Consider the following 19,658-nt stretch of genomic DNA (forward strand, 5'->3'; position numbering starts at 1 on the left):
TGGTTTGGACACTTTCGGTTCACCGCTGTCAGAAAATCAGTGATCCGTGATCCGTATCACTATATTCTCTCCACCGATCTTATCAACTGTGCAGCGCTGTGCACAATGACAGCAGTGGCTCTGTGCTGCTAACACACTGTTGGGGTGTCTTGCTTTAAAAATATTATTCTTGTTCAAGAAAGTTTTTATGAGCATTGCATTACTACAGTCACTGTAATTGGGGACCCGAGTGCTGATATTACACACAGTGCGTCCTCGGAGACTTGAAACACAAAGAATCTTTTCTTTCACAAACCAGGTCGAGGAGAAATCACACACACCCCTCCAGCTCTGACTCACTCTCACCTGACTGATTGATCGATGCTCTCCTTCTCACACACGCACTGGTTTCTCACACAGACGGAGCTAATCGACCAGGCAGAGCAGTCGAGCTCGGAAGCTGTCAGACTTGAATATCTGTCATCAGCTGAGCCGGAAATCAGGGGAAAGCTGACGGTGACCCTGTATTTGGGTCCATCCCGGAGCTTTCGGTCATGGTTTTCGAGTCTCTGGTCAGCGACCTGCTCAATAGGTTCATCGGAGACTACGTGGAGAATCTCGACAAGTCTCAGCTCAAGATCGGGATCTGGGGAGGTGGGTTCTGCAGCTAGCTAGGAACTGTCTCTGTTGTACACGCATCCGAGCCAGACTCCGTTCGAAAATTTCTAAATTTAGTGCTTGCGTCTTTTTGCACAACTTGACAAGTATAATTAAAGTGTCTGAACACATACTATAAAGCGATAGAGTTTATTGATAATATCGGCATCAATTTAAGCTGTAATTTAGTATGTGTTCTGGTGAAATTTTAACTTTCGTTAAAGCTTCGTCTGGTGTTTGGGCTACACCTCCACTTAATATACAGCGAAGTAGAAGGGGAAGCTACTGAGTGCTGTGGTTGAATATTATTTTTTGCTGACTGGGGATGCTTTAAGTTTGTTAAATGTTCGCCGAACTAAAGAGTGACTCACAGCGAGAGAATAAACACGGACATTTGAGTGTTTTCACGTCCAGCTTTCACAGCGACTCGTTGTTATTGAATTACCGGATATTACAACGAGGTCAGGCGCTGGAGGGGGACTGAACTTTGCAGCCCACAGTAACTGAAAGCGGACCCTCAGCCCGCTGCACATGTCCTGGTGTTTGGGCCTCATCCAGATACCAGATCAGTCAGCGTGAAGTGGCGCTGAAGTTAAAGTGACACACAGAAGGTGCATTCAGTTAATTCAGTTAACCTGCAGCTTATCAGACACACACACACACTGCAGCACGTCTGCGGTTAAGCCATTATCATCAGCATGGTTATTTTTGTCACTGCTACACAGACTGATTAAATGCTTTCACTTAAACATATTAAAATGATGTTACAGCAAAGCCACGGCTGGAAATTTAATTGAATAGTCTTTCATGAGGAAGTTAACTGGGACTCATTAACCTTTTAATGTCTGTTACTTGTGCAATATAACAAGCAAACATCCTCAAGTTAGTTAGCCTTTGTGTACATGTTCAAACCAGTTTCAGTAAAAACTCCAGGACATTACATGTCAGTAATATGTGAACATGGCAGAAGTGTAACATGTGGGCAATGTGCTGCCGCCTGTCTGGCTACATTCCTGCTTCCTAATGTTTCCTCATATCTGTAAACATGCTGCTGGCACACATGAGAAGGAAGCTTCTCTCCACTAATCAAATACTGGCTTAGCTGCTTATGGAAAATCACCTGAAGGATTTCACATCCAGGTGGATCCTGGGCAGGTTTATCGATAAAACTGCTGTAGCAAAATCAGGCTGATACACCCGAGTATTTGTATCAGAATGAGTTTAAAGTTTTACCTTAATTTTGCCAAATGAAGCATTTAAAGGGATACGTGTGAAACATATGATTCTTTTTGTAAACACACAATCAGATATGCTGACTCTGATTCTTCTTCTGATTTCTTACAGGAAATGTTGTCCTTGAGAACCTGCGAGTTAAAGAAAATGCTCTGGTAAGTCCCAAACCTCACACACTGACACGTGCAGCCTGTGGTTTAGTGTGATGATTTTATAGAGTGGCCTGAGCTTTTAATGTAAAGGAGTCTGTTTTTGGCCTTTGTACTCTGCTTGGTTGTCACATGGTGTTGTGATGGTGTGATAACTGTGGCCTCCTCATGGTTACAGAAGATTGCTAGCTTGTTAAATCATATGTGTTGTAAACACAGGCTAACCACATAATCTGTAGGCTGCAAAATTCTCACTTCCTGTTTGCTCTGAGATGCTTTAGTAGTTTGGAGTGTGTTTTGAGTGAGAATACTCAAAATGGCAGAGTTTAAGCCTGGACACCTGGCTCGTCATCCCTTTCCACAGGCCATGGTGCTAATAGTGTGTGCATTTGTGTTTCAGAGTGAGTTTGATGTTCCCTTCAAAGTGAAGGCCGGACAGATCGGTGAGTTCTGATGGTTGTTATTCACCTCATGCCATCTTTTTTGAAGCTCTTTGTGTGCTTTATTGCTTCACATCACAAGTCAGCCATCCCCATAGACCAAATATGTATCTACCCCCGCACACGCACACACACCCTCAAAACCTCGACGTTAGCATTTTGACACAGCAATGCTTCTTTTTTTTTTTGGCAGTAGCCTCAAGTGATCATATGTAAACATAATGGTAGGGTGGTAAATTCTTAGTTAATGCTACCAAACCTGTTTAGCAAGCTGCTGAAGGTTTAAGAGAGCAATTAAAAATCTAAGCTTACTCAGCTCCTTCCTGTTTAATCTGATGATGATCAGCTGGAAGTGATATCCCTACGTGCACGAGTGCAGATAGCCAGCATAAACACAAACACACCAAAAGCTGGACCAATCACCAGCATCTAGAAGACTTCTGTAAGGGTTGGGATGTTGAACATTTTCCTTTTGATAATCAGAAAGAATCTGTGTTTGTGTTTCAGGGAAGCTGACTTTGAAAATCCCCTGGAAGAACCTCTACAATGATGCTGTGGTTGCCACATTGGAGGGTCTTTACCTTCTGGTTGTCCCTGGAGCCAGTAAGTTATGCTGAATTTGCAGATAAGCATCTTTCCAGGCAAGTGTCACATGAAGTAGAAGAAGAAACAGGAAGTTGAACTCAGAAGGTGGACGATACATTTTCTTTTGAGCTGGTAATCAGTTGTATACAGCTTATGATAACTCCTATATACACACACACACACACACACACACACACACACACACACACACACACACAGGAGAGAGGGTTTATTTTCAGGCTTTTCTAACAGATGGCATCAATCATGGAGGCGTGGCTAGTTTACTAACAGTGTGTTGCTTTTGATAAAGGAGTGTTTTCTCAGCTTTTATGTGTGTGTTCCAGCTGGATCTCAGCTGAAAACGAGTCCGTATAACGGTAAGCTACCAGTTCAGAGGTGGAGGTTCGGGTTTAGGTCCGATCCGTTCTCTGGGCTTCCTGTCAGGGCTGCACGATGTCAAAAAACAAATAAGTGTATGATAACAGCGGTTTAACTTGTAATCCGTTTTTAAATTCCTTCAAAGTAAAAGCCTCTATGCTGTTAGATTAGTGGAGAGCTTTTACTGTGAAACTGCTACAGCTTTGTGTTGAATTTGGATTTAAGGTGTGTAGAAAAACCTTTCAGGTAAAAACAAAAAACAGCAATTTCCAGTAAACTTATCGTGCAGCTCTGATTAACCGTCTCGGTGGTTTTGTGTAGAGGTATCTGGTTTCCCGTCTGGGGTTCTTCCTTAATCTTGATGTAGGGATTTCTGAAAACTAATCCTGGGATGTTTCAAAGGGATATATGGGGATCTGGAAAAGGTTTGTGTCCAGTAGGAAGAAAAACTCCCTTTTAACCAGGCTCAGGGAGGGGCGGGGCCATCTGCTGCAACTGGTTGGGGTGAGAGAAAGAAGTCATATTACAAGTGTAATATGTTTTGTTTCTTTTCTATAAGCGGCTCTTACTTAAAGACTGATTGTAACAGTTTTTTCATGTGATCCTGTTTTGACTTCAAGTAACCCAAAGGAGCAGTTTTGCTGTCAGTCTGTATCTCTGTGCGCAAGAAAAACAGAACCAGAGATGATATGCAAAGACAATGTTTGCGCAACAAAGCGAGATACACAGCAGCATGCCAGTAAATGCTTTATAAAGATGACAACACCTTGAACACATTTGTAAGATACACAGTAACTCCTGACATGCTGAATGTAAACTGAACTTTAGTTTGTTTGTGGTGAAACTCCACAGGGAGCTCCAACTACACGGAGAGGTCCCGTGAGGGACGGCAGGGACAAACTGGCTCTTTATCCAGTAGGAGGAGACAGTTCAGAGCAGGCACCAGGTCGACGCTGGTGGAGGTTAAAACTAACTCTGGCTTTGTTTTGGTTGTTTTTCTCAGCATTAAAGTATGATGCAGCGAAGGAGGAGCGTTACCAGCAGGAGGCCAAGCAGAGGGAACTGCAACGCATCGAGGATGCGCTGCAGATGGCCGCACGCAGGGGTGAGTCAGTCTGACCTCAGTGACACCTGTGGATACCTGTGGATTTTTCTGTTTCCTGCTTCATTTGCCATCTTTGCTCTGCTAAATTTTCCTGTGGTTTTAACTTTCGCTTCCTCCAGTTCACATTTTTCCCACCACACAAACAGGCACAGTTTTAGTTCCTCCACTTGGTGTTTCTGCGAAGAAACCAGAGTCTCAGTTTAGTCCTAGATATTTTTTCAGGGTATTTTTAAAAAAACATTTTGCAGCACTGAACTCAGATTTTTTTTTTGCAGGTTTGCAAACTAAACAGCTTAAGCTACCAAATAATTCTCATCCCGTATGTGCAGATTCTACCCAGATGTGTGTGTTAAGTGTCAGAGCTTCACTGTGAGGTTTCAGGTCAGAAGTGTCCAAACCAGACCGCCGCAGTGTGTGAATCATGTCCTGCACAGGTGAATGGATGAATGTATTAACATCCTGTTTGTCCCGTTCATGCTGCGTTGGCTGTCAGCATCTCAAACCGGAGATCTGCTGTTCAGTCTGGAGAGCGTGGTTTACAAGGAGCCAGTCAAGGGTAAAGCGCACAGTGCGGCACACACAATGAAACATAAAAGTTAACGCACACAGACACACAGGTCGGCGTCACACACGTGTGTAGGTGCATGCTGGCATCAGAAGGTAAGGCTGCATTTCACAGCTCTTCAGTCCAATAAAAGTCCAGTTAAAAAAAAAAAAAGCTTCAGATGTTCAGGGATTTGAATTTGAATCATTCTTTGTTTGTTTTTTTTGGCCATATTGCTCCATTAATTAGCCGTTTGCCTTTAGTTAATAAACACACATTATCTCAGAGCTCACTCTGATTATGTCAAGAAATGTAAGAGGTGCTAGTTTGTATCTCTGCCCCCCATCTGTGCTCTCGGGCTCGCACATGTTCAGCAGTTTGGTTTTAGTGTTGAATGTGTGAGTCTTCTGCTGCTGCTTCCTGCAGTCTGTGTGCTTTCGGGCTTTTCTCACACTAACTGCCGTCTCTTCCTTTAACGCTGCCAAAGTCCCAAAAGGACGTAAAAAACACAAAAAGCACAAAAAAGCCTTGAAGAAGCTGAAACGACATGACCACAAAGAAGGTGAGTTTCACATTTTCACTGAGTTTGTGCTTTAAAACAGGCGCGTGGTCCTTTTGTTTGGATCAACCATTCAGAACGATGTTACTCAGCTGGGAGATTCTGTTGTTCTGGAAAGATGGTCTCATAAGTTGTAACAGAGAGTGATTATCCTTTGACTTATACCATTAATGAAGCAGACTTTTATCATTCAAGGACCCGGGAGCATTTTTATAAAGTGGTTCATGTAGCGTATCGGGCTTACGAGAGACACCAGTGTTCATGTCAGGTTAATAATATACATATAAGATCTTAAATAATACAGTGCCAATACAGAATTACCTTCCCGTTTAAATAAGGTTTCTGAAGCCACTTCTCTTACACACTGGGAGTCTCTCTTCTGACAGGAGTTAGGCAGACTGCCGTGCAGCATCCCTTTTTAGGCTGTTAGGTTGTTAAGTGATGAGCTGGACATGAATAGAGCGCACTGTGGAGGACCTAATTCCTAATTTGTGAATACTTGACTCTTCCTGTGACTTCTCTGCTCCTTCTTTCTCTCTGATCTTTGAGCTTTTGCTAGCTGCTCTGTTAAACTGCACTGCTGTCTCCTCTACCTTACCTCACAGGTGTGTCTGAGTCACTACAGTCCTGTTTTTAAGCTGAATGAACTCAGTACTGCAAACAGTTCTTCATAGTAGTTCAGTGAAATTATTTATTTTTGTTTAGACATTTTTCCTGTAAGGCCCCAATCACACATGCCTAGAGACCCACCCGGAAACCACTGGTTGCTAGGAGAAAATGTGTAATGCTAGCCACATAGTGAGTGAAAAACCTCATCTTTGTAGTGGCTCCATGAGGTCACCAACAGCTCGCTAGGCCTGTGTGACAGGGTCTCTTTGCAGTCTAGTCCATTTGGATATTTCGATGGTTATGCAGTGTGTTTTCACATTTAAATTCTGGTAAAGGTGTTCAGTGTTATTTAATATGCCAGGTGGTACCACCAGCCTCCACCCACCTGGTCACTATGATCAACACAAAGCCTGTTGGTCCTCAAAATATTACACTAAACGAACTGAAACAATAGTTTTGACTGATACCACTTATAAATATTCTAGAAAGATTGCAGTTTTACTGCTTATTATTTTGGCCATTTCTATATGGTAGTGAAAATCTGATCTGTGAAGAGGTCAGTGTGAAATCACAAGACAGGTAGCATCAGTTCAAGCTGATTTGATATTTCAGGATCTCTGTTACATATTGGTTTCTTGGACCTGCCTTTTAAAGCTCAGAATCTTTTTATGAATGAACAGAAACAAACCATCTGTATCCAGCGTGAAGTAAAAATGGTATGAATCCAAGTAAGTAAGACTTGCTTTATACTGTTTATTGTTTCAGACAAACCCAAGGAAGAAAAGAAGGACACGTTTGCGGAGAAAATGGCCACTCAGGTGATTAAAAACCTGCAGGTGAACATCAGCAGCATCCACTTGCGTTACGAAGATGATGTAAGTACTGATCCAGGTTCAAATCCGGATACTCGTTAAGGTGAGTCAGCTCATGTCTGCTCTGTTTTGTTTTAGCTGTCGGATCCACAGCGCCCCCTGTCTATGGGAGTGACGCTGTCAGAGCTCAGCCTTAAGGTAACATATACGCATACACACTTCCAACTACCTGTGCAGTTGCTGTTGGTACATCGCTGTGTTTTCTTTGGGTTTTTTTAGACCACTGATGCGACCTGGAAAGAGTGCATCCTGAACGAGGCAGCAAAGATCATCTATAAGGTGACAGATGCTCTGCTTGCCCTCTAATTCTGTGTTCCTTGTTATCTGGTGTTTGTAAGCTTAAAGCTTAAATTGCACGTCACCTGTGTGAAGGATGCAGAATAGCTCATCGGTCATGTGATGTGGATCGATCCATGATTTTGATTGCTGCTGTTTACATGTTTACCGCAGCTCGGGAGTCTGAAGTCTCTCTGCGCCTACTGGAACGTCAACAGTCCGATCTTTTACAAAGGATCGTGGGAGGACATCGTGGTGAGTTGGGAACAGAGTCACCTGATTTGAGCTGATTCTTAATTAACAATAAAAATATAACAAGAATAAAAAGTAAAAATAAAACTAATGATAAGTGAAAAGGCATGTAAATGTTAACTACAGCTATAAAGCTGTTGCTTAGTCCTAAACCTTTAATTTAATTTGAGCAAATAATGAGGTAATCGTCATCATTTCATGGAGTCATCCAGTGATCCCTATGTTGGCTGTAACCAACCATAAAGGGAGACACTGTAAGTTGCATTAATTTCAACAGTTTGCAAGATGAGAGCCACAAATGTACGTACCTGTCAGCCGAGTGAGCCTAATTCTGTTGTCAGAGGAAACATTCACGCTCATCGTCTGTCTCCTCCTCTCGTGCAGGGCCAGCTAAAATCTGGGATTTGCACTAAGGACCAGGAGCTTCCTCACTATCAGTACAGTGAGTTCAACACTTCTTTTAAAAGGAGGAACAGCATTCACATAGTTCAGCCTCCCTGTTCTGTTGCATTTCTGTATTTACCGTCTTACACTCAGTGAAATCCACACAAATTTCACCCATAAATATTTTTCTCCCTGAAGTTTTCAAACCAATCTTCGCTTCGGCTAAAATATGCATCAACCCGAGCGCTGAGCTGGAGCTGAAGAGTCCGAAGGCAGATCTTCAGCTGGAGGTCCAGAGCATTGCCATCGAGATGACCAAACCACAGGTAATATGAGACCAAGATGGGAGGCAAAGACAGGTGAGACTGTTCTCTAAACATTCCCCTCGGATTCCTGTACAGTACCTCACCATGGTGGAGCTGCTGGAGTCCATCGACTGCATGGTGAAGAACGCCCCCTACAGGAAGTTCAGGCCGGACGTCCCAGTGAAAGGAAACGTCAAACTCTGGTCTGTTTTGTAAAGTTTACAATTCGGAGATGATCAGGGAACAAAATCGACTCAGAAACTCACAAATATTTGCTTCCTCTGCCTCTCTCAGGTGGAAGTACGGCGTCAACAGCGTGACAGAGGTCCACATCCACCCTCTTTCACACACGTGGTCCTGGTCTAACATTAAACGTCATCGGGAGAACCTGAAGGCTTACAAGAACGCCTACAAGACCAAACTGCTGAGCCAGGGCAAAGTGAGCCAGGAAACTGAGCAACAAGTCCAGGTAAAGGTGTCTCTGTACAGCAGCGCCAAGCTTAAACAGAGCGCACACCCAACAGAAACCACATGTAGCTGTGGTGGTGAGTCAGAGCTAACAGTATCAAGTGGGAATTTTATCTCCACCAATTACACAAAGCACTCTGTAATCTTCCACCACTCTGCTGAAGATGACGAAGATGAAGTAACTTAAGATCACTTTAAAATGAACGAAAATTCCAGTCATGTGTTTGATTTCTGCTTTTTTGCCTTAGTTACTGAATGTAACTAATGAATCCTAATTATGAGGATTTTGGCTGCCAATAAGAGCTCATAAAGAAGCTGAACTTTGCTGCTGCTGTTTCCCTGCTGTTTGCTCCTCCAGGATCTCGAGAAAGTTCTGGATGTTTTCAACATCACTCTGGGCCGACAACAGGCGCACATGGAGGTAAACACAGTGACTGAAATTAGACCAGAGGAGAGTTCAGGCTAGCTATACGCCATATGCTCGTCTTCCCCCCCCCCTGCAGGTGATCAGATCAGGACAGAAGGTGGCAGCAAAGAAGGCGGCGGCAGGACAAAAGCAGGGAGGAGGTTTCTTCAGCAGCTTATTTGGGAGGAAGGCTAAAAAGGAGGAGCAGGCGCCAGAGGAGAGCAAAGAGCCGGAGAGTAAGTGATATTCAGATTCCCCTTAAAAACCTCGCTCTGTCCAAACTGGCGGCTGAAAGCGTGTCTGCCGTTGTTCAGGTTCAGGACTCGACCAAATCATGACCGCAGAGGAGAAGGAAAAGCTGTACACAGCCATCGGGTACAGTGGCAGCTCTCACAATCTGGCTTTACCCAGAAAGGTAAACACACCTGCTATCTGCATGCTCGTGGGCTTTGTAGATGATAAGTTCAAGTTTCCCATTGTTGCCTTTAGCACCCTCATCAGAGCAAACTATATCCAAGTAAACACTCAGTTTTAATTATCCGGTTGTAAAAATCTGACACTCGGATTAACCGTGTGAGGTGTCTATGCAAAGAAGCATTTCATGCTTCTACAATCATGCTGCAGCGTCCTCACTCAGCGGCTGACTAATTATAGACATTTTGTTTTTCATCATTTACACGCCCACAAATGTCAAATGAAGCGCAGATTTGAAAATACCCGACTCTACTTGAAGCAGGACCCAGACTTTTTGGTAACACTGAGCTGGCGTGAACTTGTCTGTTTCAGTATGTAGCTGTGATCGTCAATTTCCAGCTACTGAGGACTTCGGTCACGGTCAGAGAGGAACCCAATGTACCAGAGATCCTCAAGGTCCAGATGATCGACCTCAAGACGAAAATCTCTCAGAGGCCCGGAGCTCAGGCCATCAGGTCAGGGGTTTTTATTTTACACACATGAAATAAATCAACCTGCTGAAATATTCTAGTGCTACTTTTGGTGGAAGGTCCACATATCCATGTCAGTCTGACTGGTATTTGTATTGACCCTGCTCTGCTGCAGGGTGGAGACGACCTTGCAGAACTGGTATGTTACTGGTTTGCAGCAGCAGGGGGCGACGCCCTCACTCATCGCCTCAATGGGCGACTCGTCCTCGTCTCTGCTCAGCGTTTTGTTCGAGTTGAACCCCGAGGAAAGCACTGGTGACCAGCTGCTCAGAGTCGAGTCTCAGCCTGTGGAGATCATCTATGATGCGGTAATCGTTCTGATCACGTTTGCCTTAAACCACCTTTCACAGTAAATGAAAGCTGCTTGTCTTTCGTATGTTGCGTTCATTTAGTTTCTGTTAGTCTTACTGGTGTCTGTGTCTTCTTCTTCTTCTTTAACCCATTTAAGTGTCTCTGGGAAGTCAAAGATGGTTGTTTCTTATGATTCCTGTCTCTCTCTGTGTTTTCATCCTTCAGCTGACAGTCAACAGTATCGTCGACTTCTTTAAGACAGAGAAAGGTGTGGATCTGGAGGTCCTGACCACGGCCACACTCTCCAAACTGGAGGAGATCAAAGAGAAAACTGCCACAGGTCAGTAACTATTTTCTGTTCAAACCAGCAGTTACGGTGGAGCAGGGGTCCATTGTCCTCACGGCTGAACAGGTTATGTAGTCCTATGATGATCAGGACTGTTGGGTCCATACCAGGACTTTAACCTCCTAGGACCTGGCGTCCACATATGTGGACATCACATTTTGGGTTATTTAGACCAAAATACTCAATTTTGCTCTACAAGGGCCTGATATCCACTTACGAGGATGTTATGCTGCTACTGTTCTATCGAAATTCTAAACGAATATCCTCATATGTGGCTCTTATTTTTCTTAGAAACATAAATCAGGAAAAAAACCCAACCTAGTAATTCTTTGTTTTTACATTCATCGGGTCCCAATCAGCCCAAATATCAAAGAGAAATTAAAAATGCATGCCGTGGAAGAGTTCGGGTCTTAGGACTTTAAGGGATTCATGTCTCTGCAGGTTTGTCTCACATGATTGAGACTAGAAAGGTCCTGGACCTGAGGATCGAGTTGAAACCGTCCTATCTGCTGTTGCCAAAGTCGGGCTTCTACAGCAGCACGGCGGACCTCATTATCGTGGACTTTGGCTGCTTTCAGGTCAGTCCTTTTAGTTTTACCCCTGCTTTTAAGATGAAAATACCTTTTTTATAATATTTTCATGATGATAACCAGTTTCTTTAATATTCTCTAACTATAAAAATAATAAATACACATACTGACCTTAAGAAAGTCAGCTGTGTCTCGTAAAAATTTCCGTTACAGTACAGTTTAAGTTCTGGATATTTTACAGTTGTTTTCCTAAATTCCTGGTGTGCCTGGGTTTTGCCTTTTTATAGAACTGGCCTCATAAATGTTTTGTGGTTTGACCTTACAGCTCGTAGTGCAACAGATAAGACAACAGCGTGAGTGTTTACAGGCCTGCACTACAGCCTGTCACTTAACACCAGTGTGTATTTGTTGGTCTGTAGTTAAACAGTGTTGAGCAAAGCGGCATCCGGTCGTCCACTTCCTCCTTCTCGTCTCTGGAGGAAATCATGGATCGAGCCTATGACAGATACAGCGTGACACTGAGCCGAGTTCAAGTGCTTTACAGCAAGTCAGGTACATCAGCGCACAACAACAGAGCTACACATACACAAAAGTGCAAGTATTGAATACATATAAGGCATATAAGCACCAGCTCATTCACCATATTTATGTTAACGAGCAGTAGAACAGGTGTACCTAACAAAGTGGCCAGTAGGTGAACTGTGTTTCCTCAGATTACATCTGTTATCATTTTTAGTTAATTTGTCGTAACCTGATTCCAGGTGAGGCTTGGAAGGTAGCACGGCAGCAGGGTTCTTCATTCCAACACATCCTCCAGCCGATGGATCTCACTCTTAGTTTGGCCAAGTGCATGGTGGAAAAGGATGCCAGGATGCCCAGGTATGATTCCCACCGGTGAACAGGCGTTCAAATTCTCTGCTGACTCGTCTGCACTCACCTGTGCACCTTATCCAAATCGTTTCTGGCGTTTCAGGTTTAAGGTATCGGGCGAGCTGCCTTTGCTACACGTTAAGATCTCAGACCAGAAGATCCACAGTGTCCTCGAGCTGGTCGACGGCATCCCTCTACCCAACGTGGACTCCTCGCCATCCACCCCAACACTGAAGGTACGTTTGGTACAGACCGTTCGTCTTGCAGCTAAGCACTAATATAGAAAGGATATATTGGGATTGGAGGAGTGAGTGATGATGGAAACTTCAGAGCAAAAACATTTGGGGGGTGGTAGAGACAGGTGAAAGTTTGGGGAGTGATGGGGAGGTCAAGGGTGAGGACTGAGGGATGTTAGAGGGATTGCAGAGAGAACTTTGGGGAGTGAGAGTTACCTGCACTTCGATGTTTAGCTGACCGTGTTTGGGCGATTCTTGTTGTAGGTCTTGCCGTTGGTGGAGGTGAGACCGCGAGCACTTGACCTTCCCCCCACCCTCCTCGACACCATGGAAACGGGTAAGTGCTTGGTGCATTTCGACTGACTATTGTTTTTTAACAAATTAAAAGCTTTAAAGCTACGCTGTACGACGCTGTGGGCTGTGACTGATGCTGTCGTGCGTAATTTGTGTTCAGATTCGGATGAAGACACCAGTGAGAAATCAACAGATGAGGATCATCAGCGCTCGACTGTGGAGGATCTCACTGATGTTCACTTCAAGTTTGAAGTCAAAGAGGTGTGTGAATGTTTGGCTCTCGTGTCAGGTCATCATGCGACCCATGAGGAGGGGGTGGGGTGCGGTGTCCTAGTGTTAAATGAGAACGTGTGACCGAGCAGCGTGCGATGTGTTCAGGTGCTGGTGGAGCTGACCCGGCAGGTGGAACAGGAAAAGACTTTCCTGTCCTTCAGTATCTGTCACCTGGGAGCCGAAGGGAAGAAACGAAGCTTCGACCTGAGCGTCACCTCGTATCTGCAACGAGTCATGCTCGACTACTGCGACCTGCCAGGTAGCACAGATGCTATTAACATCATAATTTAAACGAATTCTTTTGTGTTGTGTACCTGTTCATAGTCTCCATTTGTAGTCGTGATATTTTTGTTCTTTTTTTTAAATGTGTTTTTGTTGTTTCAGGTGGTACAAAACAGCCTCTCCACCTGATCAGCTCCTCGGAGCAGGGCACCAACCTGCTGAAGGTGGAGTTCATCAAGGTAAGATTAAACACACCACCAGCAGACTCACCTGTTTGGTCTACATGTAGTACTGGATCTCACTGCTGGTGATCCTGCTCCTCAGATATTTCACTCATTTTAGGACATGGACACACTTACACTGCCATAGGGGCTCATTTCATTGTTGGGTTTTTTCTCTGTATGTATTATTGTAGGATCTACTGTATGATATAAAGCACCTTGAGGCGACTGTTGTGATTTGGCGCTATATAAATAAAATTGAATTGAATTGAACCCCCTATGAGCAAGCACTTTGGCGACAGTGGGAAGGAAAAACTCCCTTTTAACAGGAAGAAACCTCCGGCAGAACCAGACTCAGGGAGGGGCGGGGCCATCTGCTGTGATTGGTTGGAGAGAGAGAAGGGAGACAGGATAAAGACATGCTGTGGAAGAGAGACAGAGATTAATAACAAGTATGACTGAATGCAGAGAGGTCTGTTTACACATAATAGACACAGATTTGGGACAGGTCACAATCATGTAGTAAGTGGGGTCGTGGTGTGACTGAAGATTGTGTTGATGTGGCCAAAAATGGCTCAGAACACCACAGTTCAGATCGTTTTGCCTGGCGCTATCAGTCCGGTAACATAGTCAGAATCGGCCTTTTATCCAGCAAACAGAAACATGAACCCGCTGAACGTGTTTTTGTGTCTCTGTGCTGCCGCAGGCCGACCCCGCCGGTCCCAACTTCCAGACACTGTTTGAAAACACTGAGCAGACGCTGAAGGTGAGTGGGCGAGCGGTTCTTTTATTCCACTGTTAAAATCAGCATTTAGTCATTCAGTTTATGACTTTTTTTTTTTTTTTGTTCTTAATACAAACAACACAAACATGTGACTTGACATTTGTTGGTCATTCAGGGATTATTTCCTGTCCAAGAAGCGCTTTAAAAAGTGTGGGTCTGGATGTTTTATCTCTGAAACAAATAGTGGCTCGCAGTCAGTCGGTTCATGATGCCATGCTTCCTCTCAGGTGTCTCTCTACTGCTGTTTCAGGTGGAGTTTTCCTCTCTGGACTTCCTCCTTCACACTAAAGCGCTACTCTCAACCATCAATTACCTGAACAACGCCATGCCATCACAGTTCAGCGGAGACAAAGACAAAGATGTCAAAAAGCAGGTGGAGAAGACTGGAAAGAGCCGGACAGGTGAGGCTTAACCATCTGGTTACAGGTGTGTCTTGAATGATCTTCATGTGACAGGACATGATTCTCGTTCTCTGCAGTATCTAAAGGAGCTAAGGATGCAGGAATATTCAATTTCAAGTTGGTCGCCATGTTGGGTTGTTTCCATGTGGAGGTGTGTGATGACCGCCGTAGCATCGCTGACATCAGAGTCCAAGGTGCGAACACTTGAGCTGAAGTGAGAGATAAAAGCACGGGCACGCTGACGGCACACGATCAAGCATAAATTGTGGTCATGTGACCTCTCTGCAGGAATCGACGCGTCTGTGTTGGTGCAGCCGAAGGAGACGGAGGTGTTCGCACGGCTGCGAGACATCGTGGTCACAGACGTCAACCCCAATACCATCCACAGAAAGGTCCGCAGCAGGAAAACTTGCTGGAATACTTTGTTTCCACAGTGTATTTGTACATGTGATATTTTTGTATACTATTTATGTAGCGCTGTAAAACTGTGCACCTTGCTTTCCCACAGGTCTGCTCTGAGTAGGAGATGCTCTGTATCTCATTGTACATGTGTATAGTGACAATAAAAGGCATTCTATTGTATTCTATTCTAAAGGCGGTAGAAAGACAGACTTCTCAGATCATTAAGTAGGATGTTTAACATTGATTTCAAGTGGATTACTCATTTCCAGCTCTATATTTTCATTCTTGAAATCCACTAAGGTTGTTTTTTATTACTCGCACTTTAAAATCCTGTATCCTTTTATGAGCCTATAACAAGCTGCTTAACTGCCCTTCCTTTAAGGCCAGCTTTCTGCCTCTCATAAGCAGGAAGGCTTTAACAGCATCAGCATGTGGATCCGGCTGCTGTTCTGTCAGCCACAGCTGGTTCCCTGAGACAACCATAACAGAGAGATCCATTCTCACTGATGTCGTACAGACCCAGGAGTGAATATTAGCTGTCTAAAGCAGAGGTTTTCAAGCAGTCTGAAGCCTGAGCATCTGTCATGCTAACAGTACACGTGCCACAATATATGATCAGATCTGCTTTCTGCCTTGAGTCCAGACAAAGAAGCTACTTTAGAAGTTTGTGTGCACTTAAGTGTCTTTGTTTTTCTGTAAAAAGTCAGCTGGGATCTTTTAGTACTAGGATAAGTTCTGTACTCTGTCTCGAGTCATGGAAAGTGCCGCTGTGGTCTTTTCTTCACCCTGCAGGCAGTGTCCATCGTGGGTGAGGAAGTGTTCAGCTTCAAACTCTCTCTGTTTCCCGGGGCAACCGAGGGCGACGGCTACGGCGACATGTCGAAGGTGGACGGGAAGGTCACCCTGCGCCTGGGCTGCATCCATATCGTCTACCTGCACAAGTTCCTCATGTCTCTGTTGGTAAGGAGCGTCATATTTCTCTACACATTAAATGCACATTCACACTCAGCCCTGACCTCCACACAGGCGACCCCTAAAAGGCCAGATGACTGTTGTCTCTGTGTGGAGGCCGTTGGGCTCCTGGTTACGGTTGCCCTCCTGATTGTGATGGTGCTTATAGGTTAATGTATAAATACACAAACACATGTGATGGACACACACACACACTTCTAGTCTTGAACACATTTCATTTTTAAACACACATTTCGGTGTTTAAATGTGATGTGGGCTCTTTCTTTCATTTGGCTTCTCAGATTCCTATATCGAAGTATTAATTTCCTTCATTTGTTGTGAGTGTGTTGCTTTTGTTTCTGTGCTCTTCAACTTAACACAGTCACTAACTACAGAACTAGTCTTTGCCTTGTCTGTGTGTGGCCAATGTCCTCTATGATCCAGCAGTCCACGCTCACACATCTGCAGTTTCAGGTGACGTCTGCAGCACATAGCAGGATACCGTGAACAGTCTGACATGCTTCCTAATCAACCTATGTTATATTATCTGTGACACACTGTGGCCCAAATCTAATCGGCTCCGCCCTTCTACACTCAGCCACTCTGTGATCAGCGTGGCCGGTATCCTGCAGGTTTTAGATGTGTCCTTGATCCATCACAGCTGATTCAAATGGCTAAATGACCTCCTCAACATGTCTTGAAGTTCTCCAGAGGCCTGGTAACGAACTAATCCTGTGATTCAGGTGTGTTGACCCAGGGTGAGATCTAAAACCTGCAGGACACCGGCCCTCGAGGCCTGGAGTTGCCCTCTAGGATATCAATTAAGTACTTATACTTAAAGTGCTTAAAGTACTTTTTTGCCTCTTTTAAACTCGATTACTTTTCCTTTGTTGAATTCTACCAGGAACTGAGACATTCATGAGAGTTTATGCCACTATCAGACGGCTGTATCAGGATTATGTGCTTCACTTGCTAGAAAAAAAAACCTTCTGTTTCCTATTCAAGCTCTTTGCAGAATTTCCAAAATTCTCTGCTTTGCCTTTTCATTCTGAAGAACAGGAGATAATTAGCAATGAGTTTTTTCATATACATGCAAGTGATTTTATTTATTGTGAGATTATTCCGTTAAACGTCCCTCTGTAAGTGTTTGAAGTCTCCTCCGTACCAGAACACAACCGCTGCTGCTCCTTAATGGTGGTTTATAAACCCATTCCAACCTTTTGATAAGTTAATTTCAAATTTCATTCCGTGTGGTTGACCTCTGTGAAATGAGTGAGTGTGAGTAGGGATGGACAGAAATTGGCTCCATGTCACTGTGAAATGAAACTGTATTGTACTCTATATGTTCAGTTGCTTTTGGCTGCAGCTGTCACTGTAATGTCTGCAGGACAGTCGTCGGGAATCAGCTTTAGTTTAAACTCTGAACTTCTCTGATGTGTTTGTAGCTGTAGAGTCAAATCAGAGATGTCTTGTTCCCTGTTGCATGACCTTTCTCTGCAGTTCTTTGTCTCTCATCTTTCTTGTCTTGTTGATGTGTTTTGTTCTTGCAGGCTTCTTTTAGCTTTCAGTATACATCTGGTGACGAGGTACAGCATCCAGCATGCACCTCTGAACTGCACAAAACCTTCTGCTTTAGCTTCACTCGACAACACCGCTGCACCACCAGCTTAAATATCATCAGGTTTAACGTCCCAGAGGGACCCTGTCTCTGTGAGCGGATTAACCCCCGTCTCTACCTTCTACTCGTTGGTCGTAGACTCGGGTTAATCTGAATGGCGCGATATGACAAAGTTTAACTTTGAGGGAGAAGGGAAGTGACAAAAAGACAACTTTAAATATACTCTCTGCTCATGCTTTCTTTGATCAGCTTCTCATCACATCTGTATTTATTTCTCATTTCATAACTTTAGAAAATATGAATACGTCTGACCTCCCATGACACATTGGCCTCAACTCATCAACAGAATGATGATTAACGGACTATAATGCATCATCTATTTGGAACCAGTTTATTTTTATAAATTAAAATATCAAAAGAAGTAAATAAGGAAAACTATTCATATGTTTAAGAAGCAGGAAACACATTTCAGTCTTTTTACAAAGCCTGAGCTCAACCCAATGTTGCAAAATAGCTGTTGGCTTGTAGGGCTTGCTTCACTTTCATTTTTCTAAAACGCTACTTTTAATTTTTATTATTTCATTACCCTTTTGTTTATCCAGGTAAAATCTCTTTTCCAAGAGCAACCAGGCCAAGAGGGCAGACGTACGGTGTAGTTCTCATATTGTGCGTTTATATTCGTTGTCAGTGCAATTTAATGGATGTCTTTAGGGTGTGTCAACAATCTGATTTCTGCAGTATAAAAGTAAACCCCACCTGCGTGACATAGAAATCCAGGCAGTTACAAATTTGTAGGATAGCCGACAGTCCAGCAGAATCATCCTCAATGAGCGTGTTTCCACCAAACTGTTACTGAAACAAAGCACATGAGACAGGAAGTCACTCAAAACCCTGAGCGCCACCCGTCTGAGACCAGGAGATGGTTAAAACAACTGGTTTGAATGTTCGGCAGAGTGAGCACGGACACAGGGAGAGATGACAGAAGAAGGAATGCTTTTCATGCACAGCATCTGACAGTAATCAGAGCTCACGTCCTCCATATGTGCTATGCAAATCACTCAGCTGCCCTCATTATCCCCCCCCACACCCTCACTGCCACCCCCCCGTCAGTCACATGACCTTTGCCTGTGTGACGTCTCCTTAAAGCGGGTTTGACTTTCATTCTTGTTTCATACGTCAGTCGTGATATGAACCTTTTAACTTCTACACTCAGCTCGATATTTACGATATTAAAAATGTTCAAAAAACGTAACTAACGTAGTTTCCACGTCTCGGTTCCAACTCCTGATTTCAAGTGCCAGCTGGTGTGTAAGCGCAGCGACTTTAAAGCCTGCCATCAGCATGAGGTTCATATCCCTGTGAAGGTTTGTGAAACAGAAATGAACCTGTGCACACAGTGAACTCCTCACATTGGCCCTCTGACTTGCTCCTTCATGGCGTCTCTCTAAGTCTACTCAAGTCTGTCATCTCACACCTGATTGCTTTTGTTCTTCAGATGTTCGTCGACAACTTCCAGACTGCTAAAGAAGCTCTGAGCGCCGCGACGGCTCAGGCAGCGGAGAAGGCCGCGTCGAGTGTTCGAGACTTCGCCCAGAAGAGTTTCCGTTTGTCCATGGACATCAAGCTGAAGGCCCCACTCATCATCATCCCCCAGTCCTCCACCTCCTGTAATGCTGTGGTGGTGGATCTGGGTCTGATCACGGTGGGAAACAGCTTCTCTCTGCAGCCGGTGGAGGGTTTCCCTCTGCCAGCTGTGGTGGAGAAGATGGATGTCCAGCTGACGCAGCTGAAACTGTCCAGGTAACAACATAAGAAATGTGAATACACTGACTGTGAGCAGGGATGGAAACAGTTCTGCTTTTGCTTAATTGTGTTTGTTGGTTTAAATCCAGCTAAACTCAGGTTGTTTAGACCTCACTGGGACTTAGAAATGGTACCAATGCACTGATTGCATCCAGTTCTCTTCATCGCTTGGCGTCTTCGTACACACCAGTTGATGGGAAATGTTTCTCCTCTTAGCTGCACTGAAACATGACGAAGGTCCAGCAGATAAAAACAGATTCCACTGTGCTTT

At 44.2% G+C, this 19,658-nt stretch overlaps 1 protein-coding gene across 1 annotated transcript in view; it reads left to right on the plus strand.

The window, feature by feature from the left end:
• Positions 1-437: 437 nt before the first annotated feature.
• Positions 438-19,658, plus strand: part of vps13c (vacuolar protein sorting 13 homolog C) — a 52,789-nt gene continuing 33,568 nt past the window's right edge. Inside the window, exons 1-33 of the mRNA XM_085358674.1 lie at positions 438-633; positions 1,981-2,024; positions 2,419-2,461; positions 2,966-3,061; positions 4,425-4,526; positions 7,004-7,113; positions 7,189-7,248; positions 7,330-7,389; positions 7,561-7,641; positions 8,023-8,080; positions 8,221-8,348; positions 8,424-8,530; positions 8,622-8,796; positions 9,154-9,216; positions 9,299-9,437; positions 9,516-9,616; positions 9,988-10,130; positions 10,261-10,453; positions 10,662-10,776; positions 11,224-11,360; positions 11,732-11,864; positions 12,074-12,191; positions 12,286-12,418; positions 12,683-12,755; positions 12,873-12,973; positions 13,091-13,244; positions 13,370-13,446; positions 14,135-14,194; positions 14,463-14,613; positions 14,691-14,807; positions 14,902-15,005; positions 15,808-15,975; positions 19,080-19,384. Of these exons, the coding sequence (XP_085214800.1) occupies positions 534-633; positions 1,981-2,024; positions 2,419-2,461; positions 2,966-3,061; positions 4,425-4,526; positions 7,004-7,113; positions 7,189-7,248; positions 7,330-7,389; positions 7,561-7,641; positions 8,023-8,080; positions 8,221-8,348; positions 8,424-8,530; positions 8,622-8,796; positions 9,154-9,216; positions 9,299-9,437; positions 9,516-9,616; positions 9,988-10,130; positions 10,261-10,453; positions 10,662-10,776; positions 11,224-11,360; positions 11,732-11,864; positions 12,074-12,191; positions 12,286-12,418; positions 12,683-12,755; positions 12,873-12,973; positions 13,091-13,244; positions 13,370-13,446; positions 14,135-14,194; positions 14,463-14,613; positions 14,691-14,807; positions 14,902-15,005; positions 15,808-15,975; positions 19,080-19,384 (3,749 nt within the window). The 5' untranslated portion in view covers positions 438-533. The remainder of the gene's footprint in view (positions 634-1,980; positions 2,025-2,418; positions 2,462-2,965; positions 3,062-4,424; positions 4,527-7,003; positions 7,114-7,188; positions 7,249-7,329; positions 7,390-7,560; positions 7,642-8,022; positions 8,081-8,220; positions 8,349-8,423; positions 8,531-8,621; positions 8,797-9,153; positions 9,217-9,298; positions 9,438-9,515; positions 9,617-9,987; positions 10,131-10,260; positions 10,454-10,661; positions 10,777-11,223; positions 11,361-11,731; positions 11,865-12,073; positions 12,192-12,285; positions 12,419-12,682; positions 12,756-12,872; positions 12,974-13,090; positions 13,245-13,369; positions 13,447-14,134; positions 14,195-14,462; positions 14,614-14,690; positions 14,808-14,901; positions 15,006-15,807; positions 15,976-19,079; positions 19,385-19,658) is intronic.

Source organism: Diplotaxodon limnothrissa, linkage group LG1 (genome assembly GCF_057381915.1).
Source record: "Diplotaxodon limnothrissa isolate DT_005_m linkage group LG1, D_limnothrissa_male_GT1.1, whole genome shotgun sequence".
In the NCBI taxonomy this organism is placed as follows: domain Eukaryota; kingdom Metazoa; phylum Chordata; class Actinopteri; order Cichliformes; family Cichlidae; genus Diplotaxodon; species Diplotaxodon limnothrissa.